Source organism: Pleurodeles waltl, chromosome 7 (assembly GCF_031143425.1).
Source record: "Pleurodeles waltl isolate 20211129_DDA chromosome 7, aPleWal1.hap1.20221129, whole genome shotgun sequence".
NCBI classification, from domain to species: domain Eukaryota; kingdom Metazoa; phylum Chordata; class Amphibia; order Caudata; family Salamandridae; genus Pleurodeles; species Pleurodeles waltl.
In genome coordinates, this window is record NC_090446.1 from 1,458,219,451 (window position 1) to 1,458,241,887 (window position 22,437).

General features: G+C 41.9%; 1 protein-coding gene across 1 annotated transcript in view; it reads left to right on the forward strand.

Moving 5' to 3' along the window:
- NFKBID (NFKB inhibitor delta) overlaps positions 1 to 22,437 on the forward strand; it is a 102,940-nt gene that overhangs the window by 49,989 nt on the left and 30,514 nt on the right. Inside the window, exons 2-3 of the mRNA XM_069201824.1 lie at positions 14,743 to 14,852; positions 19,928 to 19,961. Coding sequence (XP_069057925.1) covers positions 14,743 to 14,852; positions 19,928 to 19,961 — 144 coding nt within the window. The remainder of the gene's footprint in view (positions 1 to 14,742; positions 14,853 to 19,927; positions 19,962 to 22,437) is intronic.

Here is a 22,437-nt window from a genome sequence, read left to right on the forward strand (position 1 = left end):
AAATGTATATGTTTTAATAAGCTCTCCTTATTACAATTATGATCATGATTCAGGCCAACTTAACATCCCTATTGAACACTTGAAATGTTTGGGTGACGCTGCTAGTTTATTTCTCCTCTGTGGCTGTCTCGTGTCTTTTTTTGCGGAATTGTGTTAGCCAGCCAGGAACTCTGTTGGTGGGGTGGTGAAAGTGGTATTCTATTGGAATTAGCATGTCAGATTTAAATTAGGATGCTAAATGGCAACAGTTTCATTTTTTTTGCTGATGATAGAGGAAGAGGAACGAGGTAAATAGAATTGCTTTAGGTATATGCAGGGTCACTAGAATTATATGGCAGGAAAATACGAAATTGTGAGGCTGTGTTGACTAATTTATGTGGCAAGAAATGTGTAGTTATGAATTTACAATGCCAAGAGCTCTAACTCAAGCAAATGGGAGACCTCTTGCATTGCAAATTCTTGTTTATGTCATCACCAATATCAAATATCTGTACTGGAGAGCTTCAATGCAGTAATCCATAGCACATTCTTTTAGTTGGAAACGTCTTTTATTATCACCAAGCTAATAACAAAGAACCTGGCCATATTTTGTCATTTAGCCGTTCCAAATTCGTTTTTCTGAGCATTGTTTGTTGTGTGACCAATATAATGTAGTGTATCAATTTGTGATTATATATAATAATAATGATTTTCAAGTCAAAGAATTACGGAACATATTTTTTGATCACTTTCGTGAGAATTAAAGTGAGTAATCAGGCCTTGGGAACATTCCTACAAAAATAGGTGAAAATATTTCATTATCTCAAGCAAGCATTTCATCAGCTAATACGAATTTTCAAACAAAGCATAGTCAACCTTCCATCAATATATACTTAAAAGATTCAGTTTCTGTTAACATAGGAACACATTAATTTTTTCTCTTTTTAAGCCCCTTTTACAGCCTAGGAAACTCTTGCCTTTCTTAATAGGTAAATGTATGCCAAATGTCTGTCTGACCCCTGAACATAACAGAAAACTGCGCAAGGTGTATTCCGCAGAGATCATTATAGGGCAGGCCATAATCATAGGATCCATAGAGTAAAAGCACCCTTTTTATAACTCGGCCTATGTACCATAAGAGAACTGCAGCTGTGATTCATTTTAGTTTTTTACCTGAAGCACTATCCTTTGTGGTTACGTGTTTGATCCATTGCCTACAAACTTGTCTAGCAAGTAGGATTCTGTCTGATTCTCGAGTGTTTTCCTGGAGACCAAAATAATCTGTGGATAGCAAAAAGATGACCCATTTCTGCCAAATGATGCTGTATGCATTGTACAAATTGTCAATACTCGGGTAAAACATAAAATCTGTTTGTCATCTTTGGCTTAAAAGTTATTCGTGCTGGTACTTCTGGAGGTAATAAATGATCAATTCTAAGAACAGGAAGCAAGAGTACAGTGCCTAAGAAACAGATGAAGTATTAGGATATTTTGTGCTTGGCTCCCAAGTCTGTCCCCATTCCTTCCTGTACCTACCCCTATCTGGGCTTATTCTTACATTGCCTCAGTATTCAGGGTGTTGTTCATTGTGAAGAGGTGGGTTCTTATTCGTGAAAACCTTCCAGTTTTCAATTTTTTAAAAACAGTTTGGGTGGTCTGTTTTTTTAGATCTGTGTCTCGAATGAGACCCTTAATCAATACTCTTACCCACTGTAAACCTTTGTCAAAATGGTTTTGATGCTGTACTGCTGGGTTAGAAGGCCCAGCACCGGTTACATGCAGACACATCTGCACACACTCAGTTTGATGCTGAGCAAGGAAGACTGTTGTTTCACTCAGCCATTAAGCAGAGCACTGTTTAAAAAAGAGCAGGATGTTCATTGCGAAATGGCATGGAATTATGGTGCAGTTTTAGGGTGTAAATAATACAAAATGTAATGAAAAACAAAGTGTCTGAATGTTAAATAATAAGGGCTGTAGTGTTCAGACATAACAGGTTGCTGTGAAATCAGCCTTTAAGGAAGGCTGTCGCGTGGTACCAGAAAAAATTCAGATAATAGTAAATTAGGATCTGGGAAGTGTAGGAAAGAGGCGAACTGATGAGAGTAGCTTAGGGTTGCAAGAGCCACTTAACTGCACCGAGCAGGGAAGTGTCTCAGCACGTTTGCTACAACTCATGTGGCTCCACTAGGAGTGATTTAATTGTTTGAGGAGGCCCAAAGTAATTAACACCCGAGCTCCTAAAGTGTCAAATTGCGTGGGATGGAAAAGGTGTCTATTAAATAGGTGGGAAAAGCTTATGAAATAAAATTCAGAATGTGGTATACAGGGATTAGAAGCTCAAAGAAACTAGTAGAAACAAAGTAATAAATTAAAAGATCGGGCCTTTTATTGTGGTCAAAACTATTACTTATGTTGTTCAGTATGGACATCCTCTGTTCATAAGCCAAATATGTTTTTATGGTTATACCCAAAAGGTAATGTGACAACCCAACTAAGGTAATTACAGCAGTGGTTTAAATCAAGAGGCTGCTGGACCAGTGGTTTTGAAACCTTTTATATGTTTTATATCTTACCTGCAGTCTTCGTGTTTCTTTGTTATATATTCACAGATCGGTTTTCAGGGACACCTGATTGTATGTTCCACTTTGAGAGTGTTGCTTCGAAGAAGTTGTAAATAGCCAGGCTCAGTCACAGACTTACAGAGTGGGCACTTGAAAACTGATTTTGAATCAGTCTGCAACATATGTTTATTAAGAAATGTTTCCATAAAACCATGACACCCAGTAACCCTTCAAACAAATTACCCGTCAAAGCACAAATCAAATGTAACCAGATTTCTTACAGATTTAAAAACAAAAAGCCCCAGTCCAACCATAACATCATGAAATCGCATCCTGGACGGCACATTTATAGCATTATATCTCACATGGACCCCATAGCTTTAAAAACAGAGGTTTTTAAATTTTTACAGTGCAGTTCTAAAAATAAGGGACAGTCTATTAAAACGTGAGAAGAAGTGGAATTGTTAAAGAAAAGGGAGGGGCATATGAAAAAAACTCCCCTTTCCTTAAAAAAGTAGCCACCCTAGCGACCCCTCAAATGAGGTTACAACCAAACCTATACAATAAAATTTCATGTCGAAGTACAGGATCTGGCAAGTAAAAAAGATAGGGAAACATATTAGAATTACCCAAAGTATTGAACATTAAACTAATCAAGTTTCTTGTGCAAGATGCATCCTATAATTCCAAAGTCTCATTGCTGAAGCCCTCTAGTTTAATTGTTTTTTCAGGAATGGGTCCCAACCACCAAACACCCTGGAGGACAGAAAGTATTCCTTAACACTTTATATTAAAAAAAAAAACCTTGTTTAGTTAAACTCACTGCATTGTGCTTCCCGCAAACATACCCACGATTGTTTAATTACTCCATTGTTTACAGGCACTCTGTTTAAGGAATAAAATATATCTCAGACATATGTGACCAAGATGCTTTTTTCAAGGTATGCTTTGTATCACTGACCCATTTCGAAGATTTAACATTCTTCATAAACAAATAATCTCAGCTAGATCTAACGCCTCATTTCTTCCTACACATAAACATTTCTGATCCATAAAATGTGAATTCGGGATTTTATCTAAAATCACTTTTAAAAGTGATGTGTGTGACAGCCCTCCATAAACCACATTTTGACCTTTTAATGAACTCTGGATGTAATTATTTTTATGTATTTTTTCCAAGTTATATTTGTAGAAAGAATAATTGACAAATATTTATACAGTTTAACTTTCTCTATTTTTAATCCATCCAAAAACCAACTGAAATGAACCACTTTTTCCCCCAAAGCTAACACATTTTTTAATTCCATATGTATCATTAAACTTTTTCCTTTTAATATTCTGCAAAAATATCCAATATTTTCAGCATTTCCCTGGGCGAATAGTCTATCAAAACGAGATCATCTGCATACATTAAGCAGGTTATGAGGATATGTCTCATTTTAGGTGAAATAGAGCTTGATTAATTTAATACACTGAGTAAATCGTACACACCCTTGGCCCAATCTGATATATATATATATATGTATGTAGGGATATAATAAAGGGAGGTTATGTGATAAACTGCGATCTTGGAATGTCCCTCTGAATTATTGTTGCTAATACAAAACCTATATACATCATATTGGACACAAGTAGAAATAGACCCCTTTGGTCCCCTTATTATAATTTATATATTTATTATATATATTTCCAATTTGATGTATATAGGTTTTGTATTAGGAACAATAACTCTGAGGGACATTCCAAGATCGCAGTTTATCACATAAACTCCCTCTATTAACTGGCAAATATTGTACGGAAATCCACGAAGCAGCAACATGGCCTTTGATTTATTTCAATGGTCATCTTCACAAGTGACCATAAAGCTAAGAACTGATCAATTGTGGAATGGTCTGCTTGAAAGCCCCATTGTTCTACAGGTGAATAATTATGATCTGACCCCCTTTCATCAAGTTTAGAGAGCAGTATTTTAGAGAAGATCCGCTCTAAGTCATCTAAAAGACAAAGGGCCTCATTAGACCGCCAGCCTTGCAGTGGTAGTAAGGACTGCCACTGCTGTGGTGGTCCGACCTCCACATGAAGACCCTGGTGGGCATTGCCAGGTTCCATGATCCCAACAGCCTGGCGGTGGCTTAGATCGTAATACACGAGGGCAGCGCTGCATTCCGCGCTGCCCTGCGGATTACGACCTCGTTCTCCGCCAGCCTTTTCATGGCGGCTTCTGTCACATCTTCATTAAACATTTCACTACATGGTCCTAGTCAATTTTAACAGTTCATGTTTATTACACCAGTCCCACATTATTGCATTCTCTCTCGGCATTTTTCTTCAAAAGATCTCCGATAAAGAGCCCCCACGAGGGGCCTGTCAGACGTTGTGCCGGTCTGACGAGGAGCAAAGCCTGATGATGAAGCATGTCACCAACTGTTGAGTGAGGAAACTTGTTCCAGACTTAGGTTACCCACAGGAACGTATCTTGATCTCCCCCGGGGTAGGGTTAGATCGATATTCGTTAGATCTCTTTTGGAACTGTGCATCCATGTTTTCTAGGTTCGAAGAATGACACTTAGGGCCGTGTTTAGAGCTTGGCGAATGGGGTTACTCCATCACAAACGTGATAGATATCCTGTCTGCCGTTTTACGATCCCATTATATCCTATGGTAATTGTAATACGGCGGACGGGATAGCCGTCATGTTTGTGACAGAGTAGCCGTCCGCCAAACTCCAAATGAGGCCCTTAGTTTGCCACACTGGAGGTGCAGATGGCGTCTATAGAAATTCACTTATTCTGTTAGTGTGCAAATAATTATTTTTCATGGTATTTTCTCTGCAGGAGCAATGAATTGTATACAGGGTGTTGTTCTAAATTGTGTTGTTGAAGAACCTTTAGCGAGTCTTATTTTGAGAATATTCGCATGGTACAATTTTGTATTTGACATATGTAATATTTGTTGTGAGTGGTCCTTTCCCAGAAGACATCAATTCCAGAGTAAATCATAATTGAAAGCAACGCCCTAATAGGTGTCTTCATTTCCAAATATGATATATTGCAGCATATATAACAGCATTCAGACCTTCAGCAGTGGTGCTGCCATTCCATCTCTTTCACATGCACGGCAATAGATTCATTTTAATCACAGCACCAATGAGTCGTACAGCGCAACCAAACCGCTTCCCCCACACGGAATGCATGGCACAAACATACACATGGGCGTTGAAACTCAAAACCAGTCTAGTCTTCTCCTTTGGTGAAAACGTTTTGAAAGACGTACAGATGAAGGATTCTGCTGGGAAAAGGCATCAGAAACAGAGTTTCATAGCTGTTCAATGTCATGACTTATCTATCTAGTGCAACTGAAACCTACCATTGGAATACTCATCTGCCATGAAAGTTGAAAGTGCACGAGCACAAAGACCCATTAAAAAACCCAGTTTCATTTTTTTAGTGAGTTAATACTCACATGTATGTTTCTACTGTGACTAGCAGCCTCGTAATTTCTCACAGTTCACAGATGAGTAACTGAGCGAGGGTTCCACCTGCGTCTCTGATCAGCAATTTCAGATGCTACCCATCTGCATACACACTGCAGCAGCTCAGATTACCTGAACTGCTCTGTTACATGAAGCTTTCAAATTTGTGTGCCAGTTTTTTCAAGATAAAACGTTTGTATACAAGTATGTACCAATGATGCTTAATTACTGAAAAAATAAGCGCTGGGGACCACAGTTGTTCCCTGGAGCTCTCCACTGTTTATCAAGGTAGCCATATACTGACCCTGCCTAGTCTGGATTCTACCTCATGCCTCTTTTTTTCCACCACCCTGCACTTGCTACCTTTTTACAACACTTGAGCAAGTAATTTTTCTTCCCTCTTTTCTCCCTTTATCACTGTTTTGCTATCTTTTTCTTCCTTCTTTCTCTATTCTCTGCCTCTCTCTCTTGCACTGGGTCAAAGTCTGATGATGAAGAACAAGTTCCAGACCCCGAAATTAATGTTGATGCCAACTAACGGCCCAAATTAAGCACTATAACCCAAAGTTATATAGGGAGAGGAGAGGGACATCTCTGGAGCAAAGTAGCTGGATTAGCGACTCTGAAAATCGTGCACAGGGAAGGAGAGGAGAGAAAGAGGGCTCTTGGTAGCTGTGTTTGACATTTGAACAGCTATGAGGTTGATATGTCACCTACGATGGGGCTTTATTAGGTGTTTTCTGAGCTGCATGTGTGATATTGGTGGATGATTGTTCCAAATCTTACCCACATATATAAAAAAGGCCTTTTCTTTTTTACATTTGAGCAGGACTGTGCTTTGTGAACGATTCTTGCTTCTCTTTGAGCGAAGGCTAAGTAGGAAACAACCTTGTTGACAGGCACTATGTAACTAGAGGCAAACACTAGTAGGCAGTTAGTTTTGTATCTCTGAAAGAGATTACGCATCCGGAGAAAAGGACAGGAGAGCAGACAAAAGCCTCTGCACCAAGAAGTGCAGCAGACTGTTAGGCAGTTGAAGTAGATCAGTGTTCAAGAGCAAACCCTAGCTGAAGGCAGACAAGCGATTCAAAAACAGGAATGGCAGGAAAAGGAGCAAAGTTCTAAGCACGGTGGGCGAAATATTTGGCAATTCTCAACAAACAAAAAAGGGGAGGAAAGCATTGCAGAGTACCGGCCAGGCTGCCGAATCAGACTTCATGTGCTTCTTGAGCTACATGACAGAGCAGTAGTGGCTGCGACATGTTAGGACGAAATGTTGTAGTTGCCATTATGAAACGAAGCCCTACAGGCTTTCACAAGTGTCATTGTCTTAACTTGGGAAGAACCCCTAAGCAGCCAATTCAGAACAACCCTCTGGGGCCATGCCCAGTACAACATTCAAAACCATCTCAGAATACTCAATCACTGAGTTTATTTGTTAATTTAATTGGTAACTTATAATGTAGTAGCAGGTTGTTGGTTTTTAAGGGAATAGGGTGGGAAGCTAATTAATTCATTATATAAATTTCCTAGTAATTAGTTTGGTATTGTAAATTAATTATTTTAATTGATTATTAATTATGTACATTGTTACCTTTGTACTTTATTTTTTTCTGTTTAATTTGTTAATTTTAGCATATTTTAATTTCATTATTTTTAAAGGTTGGTTATATTTTAGTAGTTGGTTGTTGAAATAGTAGGAAAGTATTGTGTAAAAAGTATTATTAATTTTATTATTATTATTATTATTTAGCAATGCTTTTTGTTTCTTAATGCTTATATTTAAGTAAAATGAGGTATTTTGATGGGGTGTAAAACTTTACTATTTATTATATTGGTCATATATATATAGTATTCCATTTTTGTCATTTAAGTGTTTACAATTCATTTTTTGTTATTGTTTGTAATACTTGGTAGTTTATTTGTAAATATAAATGTATGTGTATTTTTTCTTTTGTAAATTGTATTTTTATTTTAAAATTGTACATATTATTTTTATGTGTTTAACTACATATTTCCAATTAGTTATTTTTGTTGGTTGTACATATGTTTGCTATTTTTTCATTCTTATTTGAGTGTCAATATTTTAAAGTAAATGTATTTCAAAATGGATGGGTATTGTTCTGTTCTATTTATTTTACATTATGTGAGTTTTAATATGGAACGTTTCTTAATTTAAAGTCTATATATAATGCAGGAAAATCTATATTTTTACCTGTTTTGGACGATAATTCCTTCCACGATATTTTTGACACAATCTTTTTTTACCATGACAGGCTGTCAGACAACCGCCTTTAAAGCCTACTGACTTTAACATATGCCTATTACAAATGACTTAGTTAGGCCTAAATCTTAGTTGTAGCTTTTCAAGATAAACAAACGGCCCCATGGCATCTTACATAGCTTCTCGGAATGAATTATTCAGATCTATGGCACTTATCCTTGACTTGTCACCATAACCACCTCAGGCCTACTGTATTGAGCATAAGCTCTGCTACAAGGCAAAAGTGCCATACAAGCTCATTTTATTGATACAGTCACACATCTTTTGTCCAGTCAAGAGCTTTGAGAGAGGTGAAGATCAACATGTGGGCTAAGCCCAAGCTTCTGTCTGTACTGCTTCTTAAAGATTTGTTTTTGATGATCACATACTGTCTGGTGACAGCTTTGTTGTCAAGCCAGACCTAAAACACTAGTGGACCATTCTTACTAAGTAACTGGGAATTTTGTTTTGTTCTGAAGGAACCAGAATACATTTTCGCTGTACAGTGCAGTTTTGCTGAAAGTCCGGTAGGGTTTGGAGAAGAGACAAACTCCATGGGTGTAATGGAGGCCCCTGCAGCACAGGGGGCCTCTAATCTTTTATGGGGCTTGATTCAGTCCAAGGCCAGTGAATATTTGTGCGATGGGAAAAAAAGGGGTCACTCATCGCATTCTGTAGGGTGGTTATTGACACATTCAACTGGTAAGAAGCTTTGCTCTGGCTATGTCTTTGTGCAACAACTTGCCCCTCACTATTCTATCTGCCTTTAACCACTTAAACTTCAGGATACTCCATAAAACTTGACTTGCTTCTAGATATCTTTACTTGGGGTTTTTTATGGACTTAATTATGTTATTTACCATAAATAACAGTTTTCATATAACAGCGCTGTAAAAACATCAGAACAGAGAGACTAAGAGCCTGATTACGACCTTGGTGGATGGGATAGTCCGTCACAAATGTGGCGGATATCCTGCTCGCCGTTTTACAATTTCCATAGGATGTGATAGAACTTGTAATACAGCGGGAGGAGTATCCCATCCGCCAAGGTCATAATCAGGCCCTATACCTGCCATGCATAGTCTGTTGGGGGAGTTGGCTTTTTCAGTCTTGGTCTCCAACTTTGGGGCCTTCAGCCCTTCAAGCTTTGAAAGGCTTCTCTTCCTCTCCTGTTAAGGAAAAAAACATTGAAACTCTCCTTTTTAAGTAATTGTCTGCTTGCCTTCTTTGGCTTCTACCCTCCCAGTGCCAAGAGACCCCATGGCTGAAAGAGCTCTTTTAAAGTCTTCTCTAGAGTAGCTTAACATCTAAACTCTGTTATAATATAAAAATGACCTTCTGTCAGTGCACTAGATCAATTGAGCACTTTCTTAGAAGCCCCTACCTACCCCTTCCCTATTCAAGTGAGCGATCTAGTTACTCTATTGTAATTTCCAGTGAGCAATAGAGTACTTGTTTTCTATAACTCACCAGTTTCTTTCTTCAGTGGAAAGTCCGGGCTACAACAGCTTATTATGAAGTCACCACCGATTTCACTCGATGAGGTGTGACATATGTATGATGCCAGACATCTATACCCCCCACAGGCTTCTCGGGCCCTCAGGAGGTACACTTGAAACACCAAGCTGTTGAATCACTGCTTGTGAGTCACTGTGGAGAAAACTGAGAGATGGTCACTGCAGGGGGTGTCCCAGGAGAGCCCTGACACATACTTATGTGGCTATGTGTGTAGCACACCTAAGTCCCTAGTGACTTAAGGGGAGCTGGGGTGGTGGGAGAAGGCGCTCAGCCAAGACTCATTCGTCTTGTTATCGACTGCCCCCTTGCAGCCCGACAAATCATTGCAGTTGGTGTACTGTGGGTCTCAGGCTCTGGGAGATAAGGCTCACCTCCCTGCAGCCAATGTGCAAGGCTTGCCCTTGGCTGTAAAGCTTTAGGGACTCTGGACTCATCTCAGATCAATGGGACCGAGCAATGTATTGAGGGGCGTAGGGCTGCGATGGGGCTGCTAAACGCAACTCTGAAAAACTGCTGTAGTGCCAGTCCCTTACTGGACTCGGAGCCAATCCAGCTCCCTCCAGGAGTGTTCCCTAGCCCATCAACAAATGCCGGCTTAAGGGTAATAAGTGTACTGCAGTTCTGAAGTGAAACACCAGAACTATTCCAAAATGACTATGGAAAGTTGCATAGTGGCTAACTCCAAATACGATGATTTATCTTTTACTGCACTCCCCACCAGTGCAGGAAATGAGGGGCAACCAGTTTGATCCCGGGTCCAGCAGCTCGTATTGAGCCCCAGTGAAATATGCTGAGTTTGTTGCGAGCTATCTAGAGCCTAGGTGCCAACACAATGGAGGAAAACAGAGACGCGCAGCTTGTAAGGCAGTGGCTGGGGTAGTCTGTACTAAACAGATTGTATTACTAGGCCGATTAACCCATTTTAGCAACCTTAGAATAATGAAACATTGCGTAAAACATAAGGTTCTAAACCTTCGCCTTGCATTCTACATGTAGCTCCTCGACGCAGTTCCTTGATGTCTGATAATAAATCACTGTGCTATATTAGAATGAGTGCAATTTATGAACTGCAAGTAACAAACGTATCACTATGACAAAAGCAGTAACCCAATGAGGTATCTACATAAAATACAACTCTTTAACCTGCATGTTAAATAATGCGCTTTGCAGCAGGCACATTAACCCTCTATGAAAATTTGTGATGAGTCAAAACTGTGAGTAGACAAAACACTGATCCGTCCAGTAGGCGCATTAACCACCAGAAGTGTTTTGCCATTGTTAAAATCCCAGGAAAATTGCTGGGAACACAAAGATTCCTGCAGCAGGTGCCTTAACCCTGTAAGATATTTTAAAATGCAGCCTGTTTGTGACCAAATAAAGAAGCCAGAAGATACTCTGTCACATTTGTCCTTGTTGCCAATTTCTTCGCAGAAAAGTTTTTGAAACATAAATGTATACGTTGACTGTCAGGCTGCGCTTTTCGTAACTCCAACCCCTTTATTCGGCATCAGCTTGAATCCCAATTTATTTAAAAAAAATACTTATTGTAGACTTGTGCATATATAGTGCTGTGTTGCTGTCCAGCCAAGTCTGCACCATATAGCTCCCAGAGCAAACTCACTTCATGACCTGGCACTGTACAGAACTGCTCTATTCCTTTACAAGCCGTGTGTCCCTATAATAAAAGTGGGCACTCTTCTCTGATGTTTGCCTTTTCAGCTGGATTGGCAGCAGATCCCTCTGCCCATGTGGGTAGGAGAGATGCCCACTTCACCCAACCCACCTGGGAGCATGTGGACATAGGGATATCTCTGTGACCGGTACTGAAAGTCTGGCCTTGGGTCCAGGGAAATGGTTGTTTGGTCTGTGCGTGACTTGGCCTCAGGGGTGTCTTTGGGCATAGTGGGAACAGAGAAGATCACCCCCGATGGAGTGGCTTGGTAGCCAGTGACAGCGATGCTTGGGTGCTGTAATTCCTGGTGCCACTACACCTGCTGTACTATTGATAGCTAAGACTGTGTGCAGAGTCTGAGCAGAGGAGTGGTGCCCCAGCTCGGCTCTTTCGTAGAAAGCTGAAAAGGAAACTGGGCAGAGCCGACCGAGTAGGGCAGGAAGTGGGCTGCGCCAGAGATCCCATGGCGTAATTCGGTGCCACCTCCCATCGACCCGGGTCCTTTCTCTTCCAGGGCTATGTGTCACCAACCACAGCCGCACTTGTCACCTGTTCCAGGCACGGGATGCTTTCCACCTGGCGTGACGTCAGCAGGGGGGCGAGCCAGCCTTGTTCACCGAAGGCAAGTGCAGAAGCAAAGGATGGTGTCTAAGAGGAAGCAGAGCCCAAGGAAACATAGCTTTTCTAAAAATGTCAGAACATTCCTCTGCCGTCCTGCAGTGAGAATGTTCCGTTCACACCGGTTGCATCAAAAATATTGCATGGGGGAGAGGGGGTTGTAGGGGGTAGGGGGATTTGGCGTGCAAAGTAGAATGACAACATTTGTGTCAAAAGTTGTATGTACTGAAAAAAATTAAAAATGTCTTCCTTGTAGCATAAAGGTCAGTGTGCTGAGTCGGGGTAAGGAGATATTCTTCTGCTAAAGTTTAGGATTTAGAGAGGAAAAGTGTTAAGGAGTAGTAAAAGGTTGGTAGGGTTCAGGGGTTGGTAGCGTTAAGGGGTAATTGACACAGCCTGCCATTAGGGCTCTCCATTAATAGACCTGCCATAGGAACTTTCCTCTGACATCCAGCAGTAAGGAGGCTCTGCTGTCCCAGCCTGCCATTAGGGCTCTCCATTAATAGACCTGCCATAGGAACTTTCCTCTAACATCCAACAGTAATGTGGTTCTGCTGTCCCAGCCTGTCACCGGGCTCTTCATTAATAGACCTGCCATAGGAACTTTCCTCTGACATCCAGCAGTAAGCAGGTTCTGCTGCCACAACCTCTCGTAAGGCTGTCCTCTAGCACAGCCTGATAGAACATTCCACTCCCCTATAGCATGCTCACAAAATTATTCATTTGTGGGGCCCAGGTCACATGGCCTACTTTTGAATATAAATTGGATATAATTGTAGGTGGGATGGCAGTGGATTGCCTTATCCACTTGTGTTATGTATGCAGTTTGATCCATTTTAAAATTTCAATTGCCAAACTCTGCCACAGCCCCATCTGCACACACACTGCCATCATGGTTGTCTTCAAGAACAGGGCCCAGAGCAAAGGAATGGCTGGTCCGTGCCCACACTACCTGCCCTGAACAGGTGCAGCACCAAGGCTAGGATGGTGTGCTGCTCAGCAGTGTGATGCATAGGGTCACAACCTTTTCCAAGCAGTTGGCAGGTGAGGTTAATATGTAAAAAAAAACTAAGAAACCACACAAAAGGGTCGCATTTAAACTTGAAATCATCAGTTCATTGATTTATACTTACAGCCCTGCATAGGCTTGGGCTACAAATGCCTGAATTCCACGTAGGTGCGTTGTGACACACAGTTATGCTTTCATTAGTGTAAGTGTAACAAAGGAACGTTCTACATTTGCCCTAGGCACAGGCAGTGTAATACCCAGAGCTATCACAGGAGAGAGTGCATGTGTGTCTGTGTGTCAAAGAGAGTGAGAGTGTCAGGGTGCATGTGACAATCTGGCGTGGGGAATGTGATAGAGAAACAGTTGGAGGAGAGCTGGAGGGGTTTGAGAGGAGGAGCAAGAGAGTGACATAGCAGTGAGTAATTGCAGGGTTTAGGAGGGATGTCAGTGGGCGTGAGGGATGTGAGGCTGAGGGGAATTAGAGCCAGCATGGGGTGAGAGATTATGTAGGAGAGAAGTGGTTAAAAGGTGGGCGTGGGAGCCCCAAGGTACACTGGAAAAGAAACCAGGTTTACATCTGTAAATGTGGGAATCCAGTCAATTGTTATTATTATTATCTGAACAGGAAATGCTTTCTCTTTTAAAATATTCCAGTCAGGATCACCAATGGACAATTGTCCAATAGGGGTATGTAATATGTTTGATTTAGTTGTGGCCCTAATGTTCTAAAAAGTGGTTAACGCCTCCACTGAGTAAGTGCCAGAGTTTGTGCCATATTCTATTGTGAATTCATTCTATCTCACACTAGGCCCGAAACACTCAGTTGACTGTATGTCAAATATGCTTTGCCACCAAGTTGGTGTTTCATGTTAAGACTTTCGGATTCTTGAACCCGCTGCCGGCCTGAGTCTGTGCTGATAGCAGTACTCTGATTTCCATGTAATCATCAACAGTGTTTACCTTATTTGACCTTTTGGAATGACTGAACATCAATGACCATGGTAGCGACTATCCGTACATTAACCAGTATCGCAGGGTTACCACTGGTGGGTGCTGAATTTTATATAGCCTGCGCCTAGATTTTTATTAGATGCCTTACTGCTCCAAAGAATATCCCACTCCTTGTATTGTGCAAAGGGTTCCTCCCTTTCACTATGTTTCTTTAATGTTTTTCTTTGACCATTAGCTCATCACGTCTGCACCTTTGACTTTACGTCCCTGTGCAGATGACAACCAGTTTCCAGATCCTTTCCCATGCAGACCTGAAGCCTCTGCCTTCTTTTGTTCTACAAAGTCCAATGTATTCTTCAATGATTCATCAATCATTTGATGTATTGCCCTCCATAGGCTCAATCCTGCACCCTACATAATCCTGAAGATCATTCTTCTCTTCCAAACTTCTGACCTCTGTTAAAGATTCATTTGAATCTTCTTTGCCGTATGAACTGAAGTTTACTTTGAGCGTGGACACTAGTCTCTACAGTGATGTAGGAAAAGGCGCGAGCACCATGTGTGTGGAGGGAGCAACTTGAAGATGTAGCAAGGATCCTAATGGAGAATAACCAGATTTCCACCTTTCTCTCCCTATCTCTTCATCCGCTTTTTCTACATACTATCCCCTACCTTCCCTCTCCGGCCCTTAACCAGCAGCCTTTAAGCAGGAGAGGTCGAGCTGCTACTCCCCTCAGACTGTGAAGAAGCTTTTGGAGGAGAAGCGGAGGCGAGAGACCGGCAATGGACAGGCCACAACTTCTCAGGTGAGGAGTGAGAGTTACATATGGAGTAACTCACACACCCCTACAGAACGCATACAGCACACATTCCTGTACAACACATACACGAATAACACACACTCACTTAAAATAGTACCAGCAGTTCACAAGTACACATTTGCATACGCAATTGTCATGCCAAAATCAGTACCTCTGAGCATCCCTTAAGGGCCGCTACTTGCCCCTTCTCTTCTATGTTTATGTCTTCGTTAGGACTTTCCTGCATCTTTGGAACAGTGATAAACAACTCATTCTCTGCCTACCCACTGGGCTGCGGGCTTGCTCCACGACGGAATCTTTTCCATTAGTGGTTGGCTCCACGCTTCATGATCCATAACTCTTTGATGGCAGACATCACCTATATAGCTGAATTCAGAAGCATCCCACCTTCTCTCTGCTGGGCCTGAGTCTCCCTTTTGCTTCTGCTCAAGAACTTAGGACCCTTTTTGTCAGTGAAATGGGACTCTGCATACCTGCGCATCAATTACCTTCTGTTCAATATTGTGACAAACAACCTCCATCTTGCCTTTCACAGTAGAGTTCCAGATTAATGCACATGTCCTCCCCACACTGAACACATGCAACAGTCTCCCCCATTGCCCTTTGCCTCCTATTCAAAATGTGCTCAATATTGTCCACCACAGCCTGTTCAGATACCTTGGTTCCACTTTCACATTGCTACAGCTACATCAAGCAGATAGGTACACCGTGAGACGCCCATTTATCAGGTCTCTACTGAGGTTGTAGTTCTTATAGGCGCTCAATTCTTACCCATTATCTGGGCCCAACCCTCTCCCTGGTGATGTAGTTCATGTAAGCGCTCAAATATTACCCATTACCTGGTTCTAATCATCTCCCTCGGTTGCACTTCATATAAGGGCTCAAATATTGCCCATTACCCTGTCCTAACCATTTCTCTGGGGTTGTAGTTCATATAAGGGCTCAAATCGTACCCGATACCTGGTCCTAGCCACCTCCCTATGCACCGTTACATACCTTCTTTGTTCAGAAACCCATTACCAACTCAGTACTGGTTTCTTCTTTCTGCATGACCCAACACTCTCCTCTGTTTTTTCCACTAGTTTCTTCTCCTCTTTTTGTAATTTTCCTTCTCAGAGACTTCAACAGCCTTATACAGTTTTTCCACCCTAATACTCAATTCCATTCTATTCTTATTTGCTGTCATATTCTTTTTTTCTCCCACTCCTCTGGATGTTACCTTCATCTAATGTTCTGCTCCTCATCTTGTACACCCTCTGTCTTCCACTACCTCTCTGTTCATTTTAATCTTTCCTTTTTACATTGTGCCATTCTCTCCCACACCTGAACCTTCCAGCCATCAAGCCACTTACTTTTGAGGTGATGTTTGCTCCTGATTGGAGTCTTTCTGCCCTTTCGATCTCCTCACTATTGTCGCAACTACACTCCGGAACCAACAACAGCATGGAGATTGGAGAAGGATGTCAATTCATGATGTTCCAGTATTATTCATTCTCCCTGTTTCCCATTTCTTCTCCCATACTGCATCTTAATGCACGACAGTGCTGCGGTGGTCAAACTCCTGTGTGCCACAGCATCCTACTGTCAACCTCTTATCACCTCTCATATTGTCCCATTCATTGGCCTCTTTCCCATTATTAATCCACCCCTCGCTTGCTTCCATGCCTCTTTAATTACTTCTCTCCCTGCCCCTGACTTACCTAGCTACTTTATAGCCTAGTTCTTCTCCTGCTAATCTCTCCTCCAGCCCCACCTGTGGTGAATTGCTCAGTTTCCTCTTTCGCTCCTATTTCTGACTCTGATCTTCAGCTTTCCCTTAAGGCGCTACCCCTGCTGCTCTATCTGACCTCTCCCCTACTACCTTCCCACTTCTTCACAAACTACTCTTATCCTCAGTGCCTTCTACATTTCACCCTACACCCCTTCTCCCTTATCTTTCTAAACTTCTGTGGTTCACTGACCCTATCTTTTGGAATAAATCCAGTTCAGACACTCCTCCTAGACAACTTCTCAGGCGGAAGAAGCACAGAAACAAGCCTTTTCCTCCTTCACAACAAGGCTCCAGGTGGAGTTATACCTACATCCAACTTCTTCCCAGTCAGTGACATCACCAACTTTCTTCTTTCCTATTCTCTAATCCCTTTCTTCCTCCTCTTCAATCAGACTCCCACCTGCCCACTCAATGACTCAATGGAAACTGTGCTTCTTAGCACGTCTAGTCACATTGATCCTGCCCTCCACTCCAAACTGTGATCCCTACTTATTGTCTTGAATCTGTACGCTGCCTTCAACACAGTGGTCCTCACCGCCTTGCTCCTCACTCTGCTGCCTTGGCATTTCTGCCATTGAGGAAATGCAAGCGCTGTCAGTTAAGGTGATATTCTGTCCCTGAACAACCAGCCTGGTTCTCCTATCTCCCTTCTTAGGTCTCTGATTGCATGTGTGTTCGTGGGTTAATTCTTCTTCTCCGTTCTTGCTCTTTTCTATGGTGCAACCGATGGGTTCATCCTAGGCACCCTCCTCTGTACCTTCCTCTATGCCTCCCCATTCTGTGGTTGTCACTTCTTATAGCCTTTATGCTTATAGTTCCTTATATTTTCATCTCTCTTTCCTCTCCCCACTATTCTTTAGGAAGCCATTCTCCTCCATGTCTTGCGCATGCCCCCTCGCGCTTTATATCTCCACCTGCATAAAAAGGAAATTCCTTTATTTCCTAGAGCCTCTACTTCGTTCTTTTGATCGTTTTTCAATCCTTCTCATCTCGTTCCCTTCTCTGCTCGTAATTTTGGTGTTATGATTGATTTTAATCTATCCTCCTTCCTCACATTCCATCATCTCTCTTGTCCCTTTCACCTTTACAATCCTGGAGGCATCCTGTTCGTGACATTTAAGGCTACAAAAGCTCACATTATCACTCTTCTTCTCTTCCTCCTTGACAATTTTTCCTTCCTTCTGTTTGTTCCTTCTGCATAGTCGCCTGCTCCCCTTAAATCTGCTTTTAACTCCTCTGTCCATCTCCTTTTCAGATTCCTCCACGCTGGTCAACTTTCTACAAAACTCTTATCTGGCTGTTCCTCTTTCTGTTTGTTGTGTGTAGCCTGTAAATGTGTCCAGGGTCTGGCCTTTTCCTACTACACATCTTCCATACAACTTTGTATTCCTTCTTGCTCTCCATGCTTTATGTTCATTTAAGCTACCCCCTCCCCCGTGTTTGTGGCTCATTCTGTTCAAATAGTTTGGCCTTTCCACACCTAAGTGGTGGATCCACCTTTCATGGTCTTCTTAGAAGCCCCATCTCCTTCATAAGGCGCAATCCAACAGTGTTTAGCTTTCCCTTCAGCATATCTGAACTGTCCTCACTGTACCCAACTTCTCCCCAGTTAGTGACTGCCTCTGGAAAGTAAAGCTAAAAGAAATACACACTTTACCCTGTGTAAAGCTAAAAGAAACACACACTTTACCCTTTTTCGCCTAAGGTGAATGCCATCTTCTGGAGTACATAAAGATAAAACTCTAGTAAGAAAAACACTTGGTGCTCCCAACTTCTCCCTCATTGAGAAGCTGGCTGGGGAGCCTAACGCTGGAGGCCAGACGTACTTTTCTAGCTTCCTTCTCAGTGATTTATGTAAATGGAGGGTAACTCTGTAGAATAGACTTATGTTGCCATTGCTCTCCTACCAATTTCTGCTTCCTGAGAGCAAAGTAAAATAATTGATGGTAGAGAGAAAAGGAAATAACTTGGATATTGAATGCTAAGAAACTTGGTGTATGGTGGGCGTTGCTCCAGTGTAACACACACACACACACATGCACACACACACACACACATACACACTGTATCCTTCACCCCCAGTTCAAAGGTACTAACACATCTTCACACACATACAGCCAAACATACACTCCAATATGCACACCTCACACTCAATCATACATCACACCAGAACCAGGAAAATACTCAACATAATACCCAAACCATGTCTCTTTAGAGAAGTGCAGACAATCAGAATATCTCATTGACTTGCAGAGAGAGTACTAGCGCCCACAGTGTTCCTTGGCTACACACAGAAGTGCAGCTACATAGGGCTTAGGGGGTATATTCAGACCTTGTTGTGGCATGGTCCTGTAGATTACTGCAGACATTCTCCTTGTCCCATGGCCTGCAGAGGTGTTCAGACACTCCCATTGCTCCACAGCCATATAGAGAAGGTTAGACACTTCCATTGCTCAACGTCCCTGTAGAGAAGGTCAGACACTCTTGTTGTTCCACTGCCCTGTAGACATGGTCAGATTCATCCATTGTTCCACGGCCCTGTAGACATGGTCAGATTCATCCATTGTTCCAGGGCCCTGTTGACAAGGTCAGATTCATCCATTGTTCCACGGCTCTGTAGACAAGGTCTGACACATCCATTGTTCCACGGCCCTGTAGACATGGTCAGATTCATCCATTGTTCCACGGCTCTGTAGACAAGGTCTGACACATCCATTGTTCCACGGCTCTGTAGACATGGTCAGATTCATCCATTGTTCCACGGCTCTGTAGACAAGGTCTGACACATCTATTGTTCCACAGGCCTGTGGAGAAGGTCAGAAACTTCCACTGTGTTATGGCCCCGTAGAAAAGGTGAGATGCTATCATTGTCCCAGGGCCTGCAGGCGAGTGCAGACTCTCCCATTGCCCCATTACTGTTTGGACAAGTCAAGGCATCTCTATTGCCCTGTGACTGTGTAGAGAAATCCAGGCATCTCCAATGTCCTATTGCTATGTAGAGGCGTTCAGGCAACCCCCCCCCAATGTCCCATAGCTGTTTAGAGAACACCAGGTATCCTCATTGTCTCATGGCTGTGTAGAGGGGCCCAGGCCCCTCATTGCCCCAAGGGTGTGTAGTGATATCCAGACACCTCCAATGTCTTATAGCTGTGTAGAGAGGTACAGGCACCCCCAGTGCCCTATGGCTGTGCAGAGAATTTCACTCACTGCCACCCCTGTATGTGTTTATATATGTTAGTTTCTAATGAATCTTTGCTATAACAGAAACCAATACTTTTTCTCATTTAAGGTTCAACCCCTTCTCAAGGAAGACAGCGAACCAGGTGCGTGAATCTGCTTGAATGAAACCTGTTGCCCCCGCTGTGACAGCAGCGGTATCTCTCACGCTGTCACTAAATTCCATTCTGTGTCCAGGAGCTGCCTTCTCTTCATTCTCACTTTCTAGCCTCCTTTCGCGGTTATTGTTCCTCTCCGCCATCATCCGTGGTTTGTTCCTTGTTGTTTTTTGATGTTGTGTCGATTTACAAGTCTCAACAAAGCTTTATAGATTCACATTTTTAAACCAAATGTTGACTCTGTAATGGCGCCACAGAGTGTGAATCTGCTGCCCGTGTGACTTGATATCCTGTTGCTGCCCCTTGGTTCCCCTTTTCTGCTTCTCCGTCTATCTCTCCTTTACGTTTTTATCTCTCACCCTCTATCTCTATTTTTCAGTCTGTCCCTTTTTATTCTTTCGTCTCTATTCTCATCCACTTTTCACCCACTCTCTTTCACGGGCACTCCTTCTCCCTGATTATTCTGCCCTGCTTTCCCCTCCTCAGTTTCTCTTCAGTTCCTTATCTCTTTACCCCTTGGCATTCCTCTGTTATGTTCTTTCTTTCCCTCTCGTTTCATCTCTCAGTGTTCTCTCATTCCCTCCCTGTTCTTTCTCACTCACTCTCTGTAACTTTCTCAGTGCGCTGCCTCTCTTTCTGTCTTTCTCCCTGACTCCCCCCCCCCTGTTGTCCAAACCAGGCTAAGTTCAATAGTGATTAATTGGCACGGATTTAGAAGCTACAAATGTTACCAAAGCTCTCCAGCTCCCTGGATATTGCAGCTGTGCTAACAAGGGTGCTTGCTTCTTCAGTGGGGTGACAAGCAGGCAGCTTTCTGCTGCCTGTCTCTTTCATGTCCCCCCGCCACTGCATTCCCTCCCTCACTTTCTTCACTTCTTTTTCATCCTGCAATGCACTCTTTAAATGGCTACCTCTGTCCTCTGTAGGTTTACTTTTATATTACTCTTAAATGACTACCTCTGTTGGTTTACTTTTAAATTACTCTTAAATGGCTACCTCTGTCCTCTGTAGGTTTACTTTCAAATTACTCTTAAATGGCTACCTCTGTCCTCTGTAGGTTTACTTTCAAATGACTCTTAAATGGCTACCTCTGTCCTCTGTAGGGTTACTTTTAAATTATTCTTAAATGGCTACCTCTGCCCTCTATAGGTTTACTTTCAAATTACCCTTAAATGGCTACCTCTGTCCGCCTGTAGGTTTACTTTTAAATGACTCTTAAATGGCTTCCTCTGTAGGTTTACTTTGAAATTACTCTTAAATGGCTACCTCTGTCCTCCGTAGGTTTACTTTTGAAGTACTCTTAAATGGCTACCTCTGTCCTCTGTAGGTTTACTTTCAAATTATTCTTAAATGGCTACCTCTGTCCTCTGTAGGTTTACTTTCAAATTACTCTTAAATGGCTACCTCTGTAGGTTTACTTTCAAATGACTCTTAAATGGCTACCTCTGACCTCTGTAGGGTTACTTTTAAATTATTCTTAAATGGCTACCTCTGCCCTCTATAGGTTTACTTTCAAATTACCCTTAAATGGCTACCTCTGTCCTCCTGTAGGTTTACTTTTAAATGACTCTTAAATGGCTTCCTCTGTAGGTTTACTTTGAAATTACTCTTAAATGGCTACCTCAGTCCTCTGTAGGCTTACTTTTGAAGTACTCTTAAATGGCTACCTCTGTCCTCTGTAGGTTTACTTTCAAATTACTCTTAAATGGCTACCTCTGTCCTCTGTAGGTTTACTTTCAAATTACTCTTAAATGGCTACCTCTGTCCTCTCTAGGGTTACTTTTAAATTATTGTTAAATGGCTACCTCTGCCCTCTATAGGTTTACTTTCAAATTACCCTTAAATGGCTACCTCTGTCCTCCTGTAGGTTTACTTTTAAATGACTCTTAAATGGCTTCCTCTGTAGGTTTACTTTGAAATTACTCTTAAATGGCTACCTCTGTCCTCTGTAGGTTTACTTTTGAAGTACTCTTAAATGGCTACCTCTGTCCTCTGTAGGTTTACTTTGAAATTACTCTTAAATGGCTACCTCTGTCCTCTGGAGGTTTGCTTTTAAATTATTCTTAAATGTCTACCTCTGTCCTCTGGAGGTTTACTGTTAAATTACTCTTAAATGGCTACCTCTGTCCTCTGTAGGTTTACTTTGAAATTATTCTTAAATGGCTACCTCTGTCCTCCTGTAGGTGTTCTTTTAAATTACTCTTAAATTGCTACATCTGTCCTCTGTCGGTTTACTTTTAAATTACTCTTAAATGGCTTCCTCTGTAGGTTTACTTTTAAATTACTCTTAAATGGCTACCTCTGTCCTCCTGTAGGTTTTCTTTTAAATTACTCTTAAATGGCTACCTCTGTCCTCTGTAGGTTTACTTTCAAATTACTCTTAAATGGCCACCTCTGTCCTCTGTAGGTTTACTTTTAAATTACTCTTAAATGGCTACCTCTGTCCTCCTGTAGGTTTACTTTA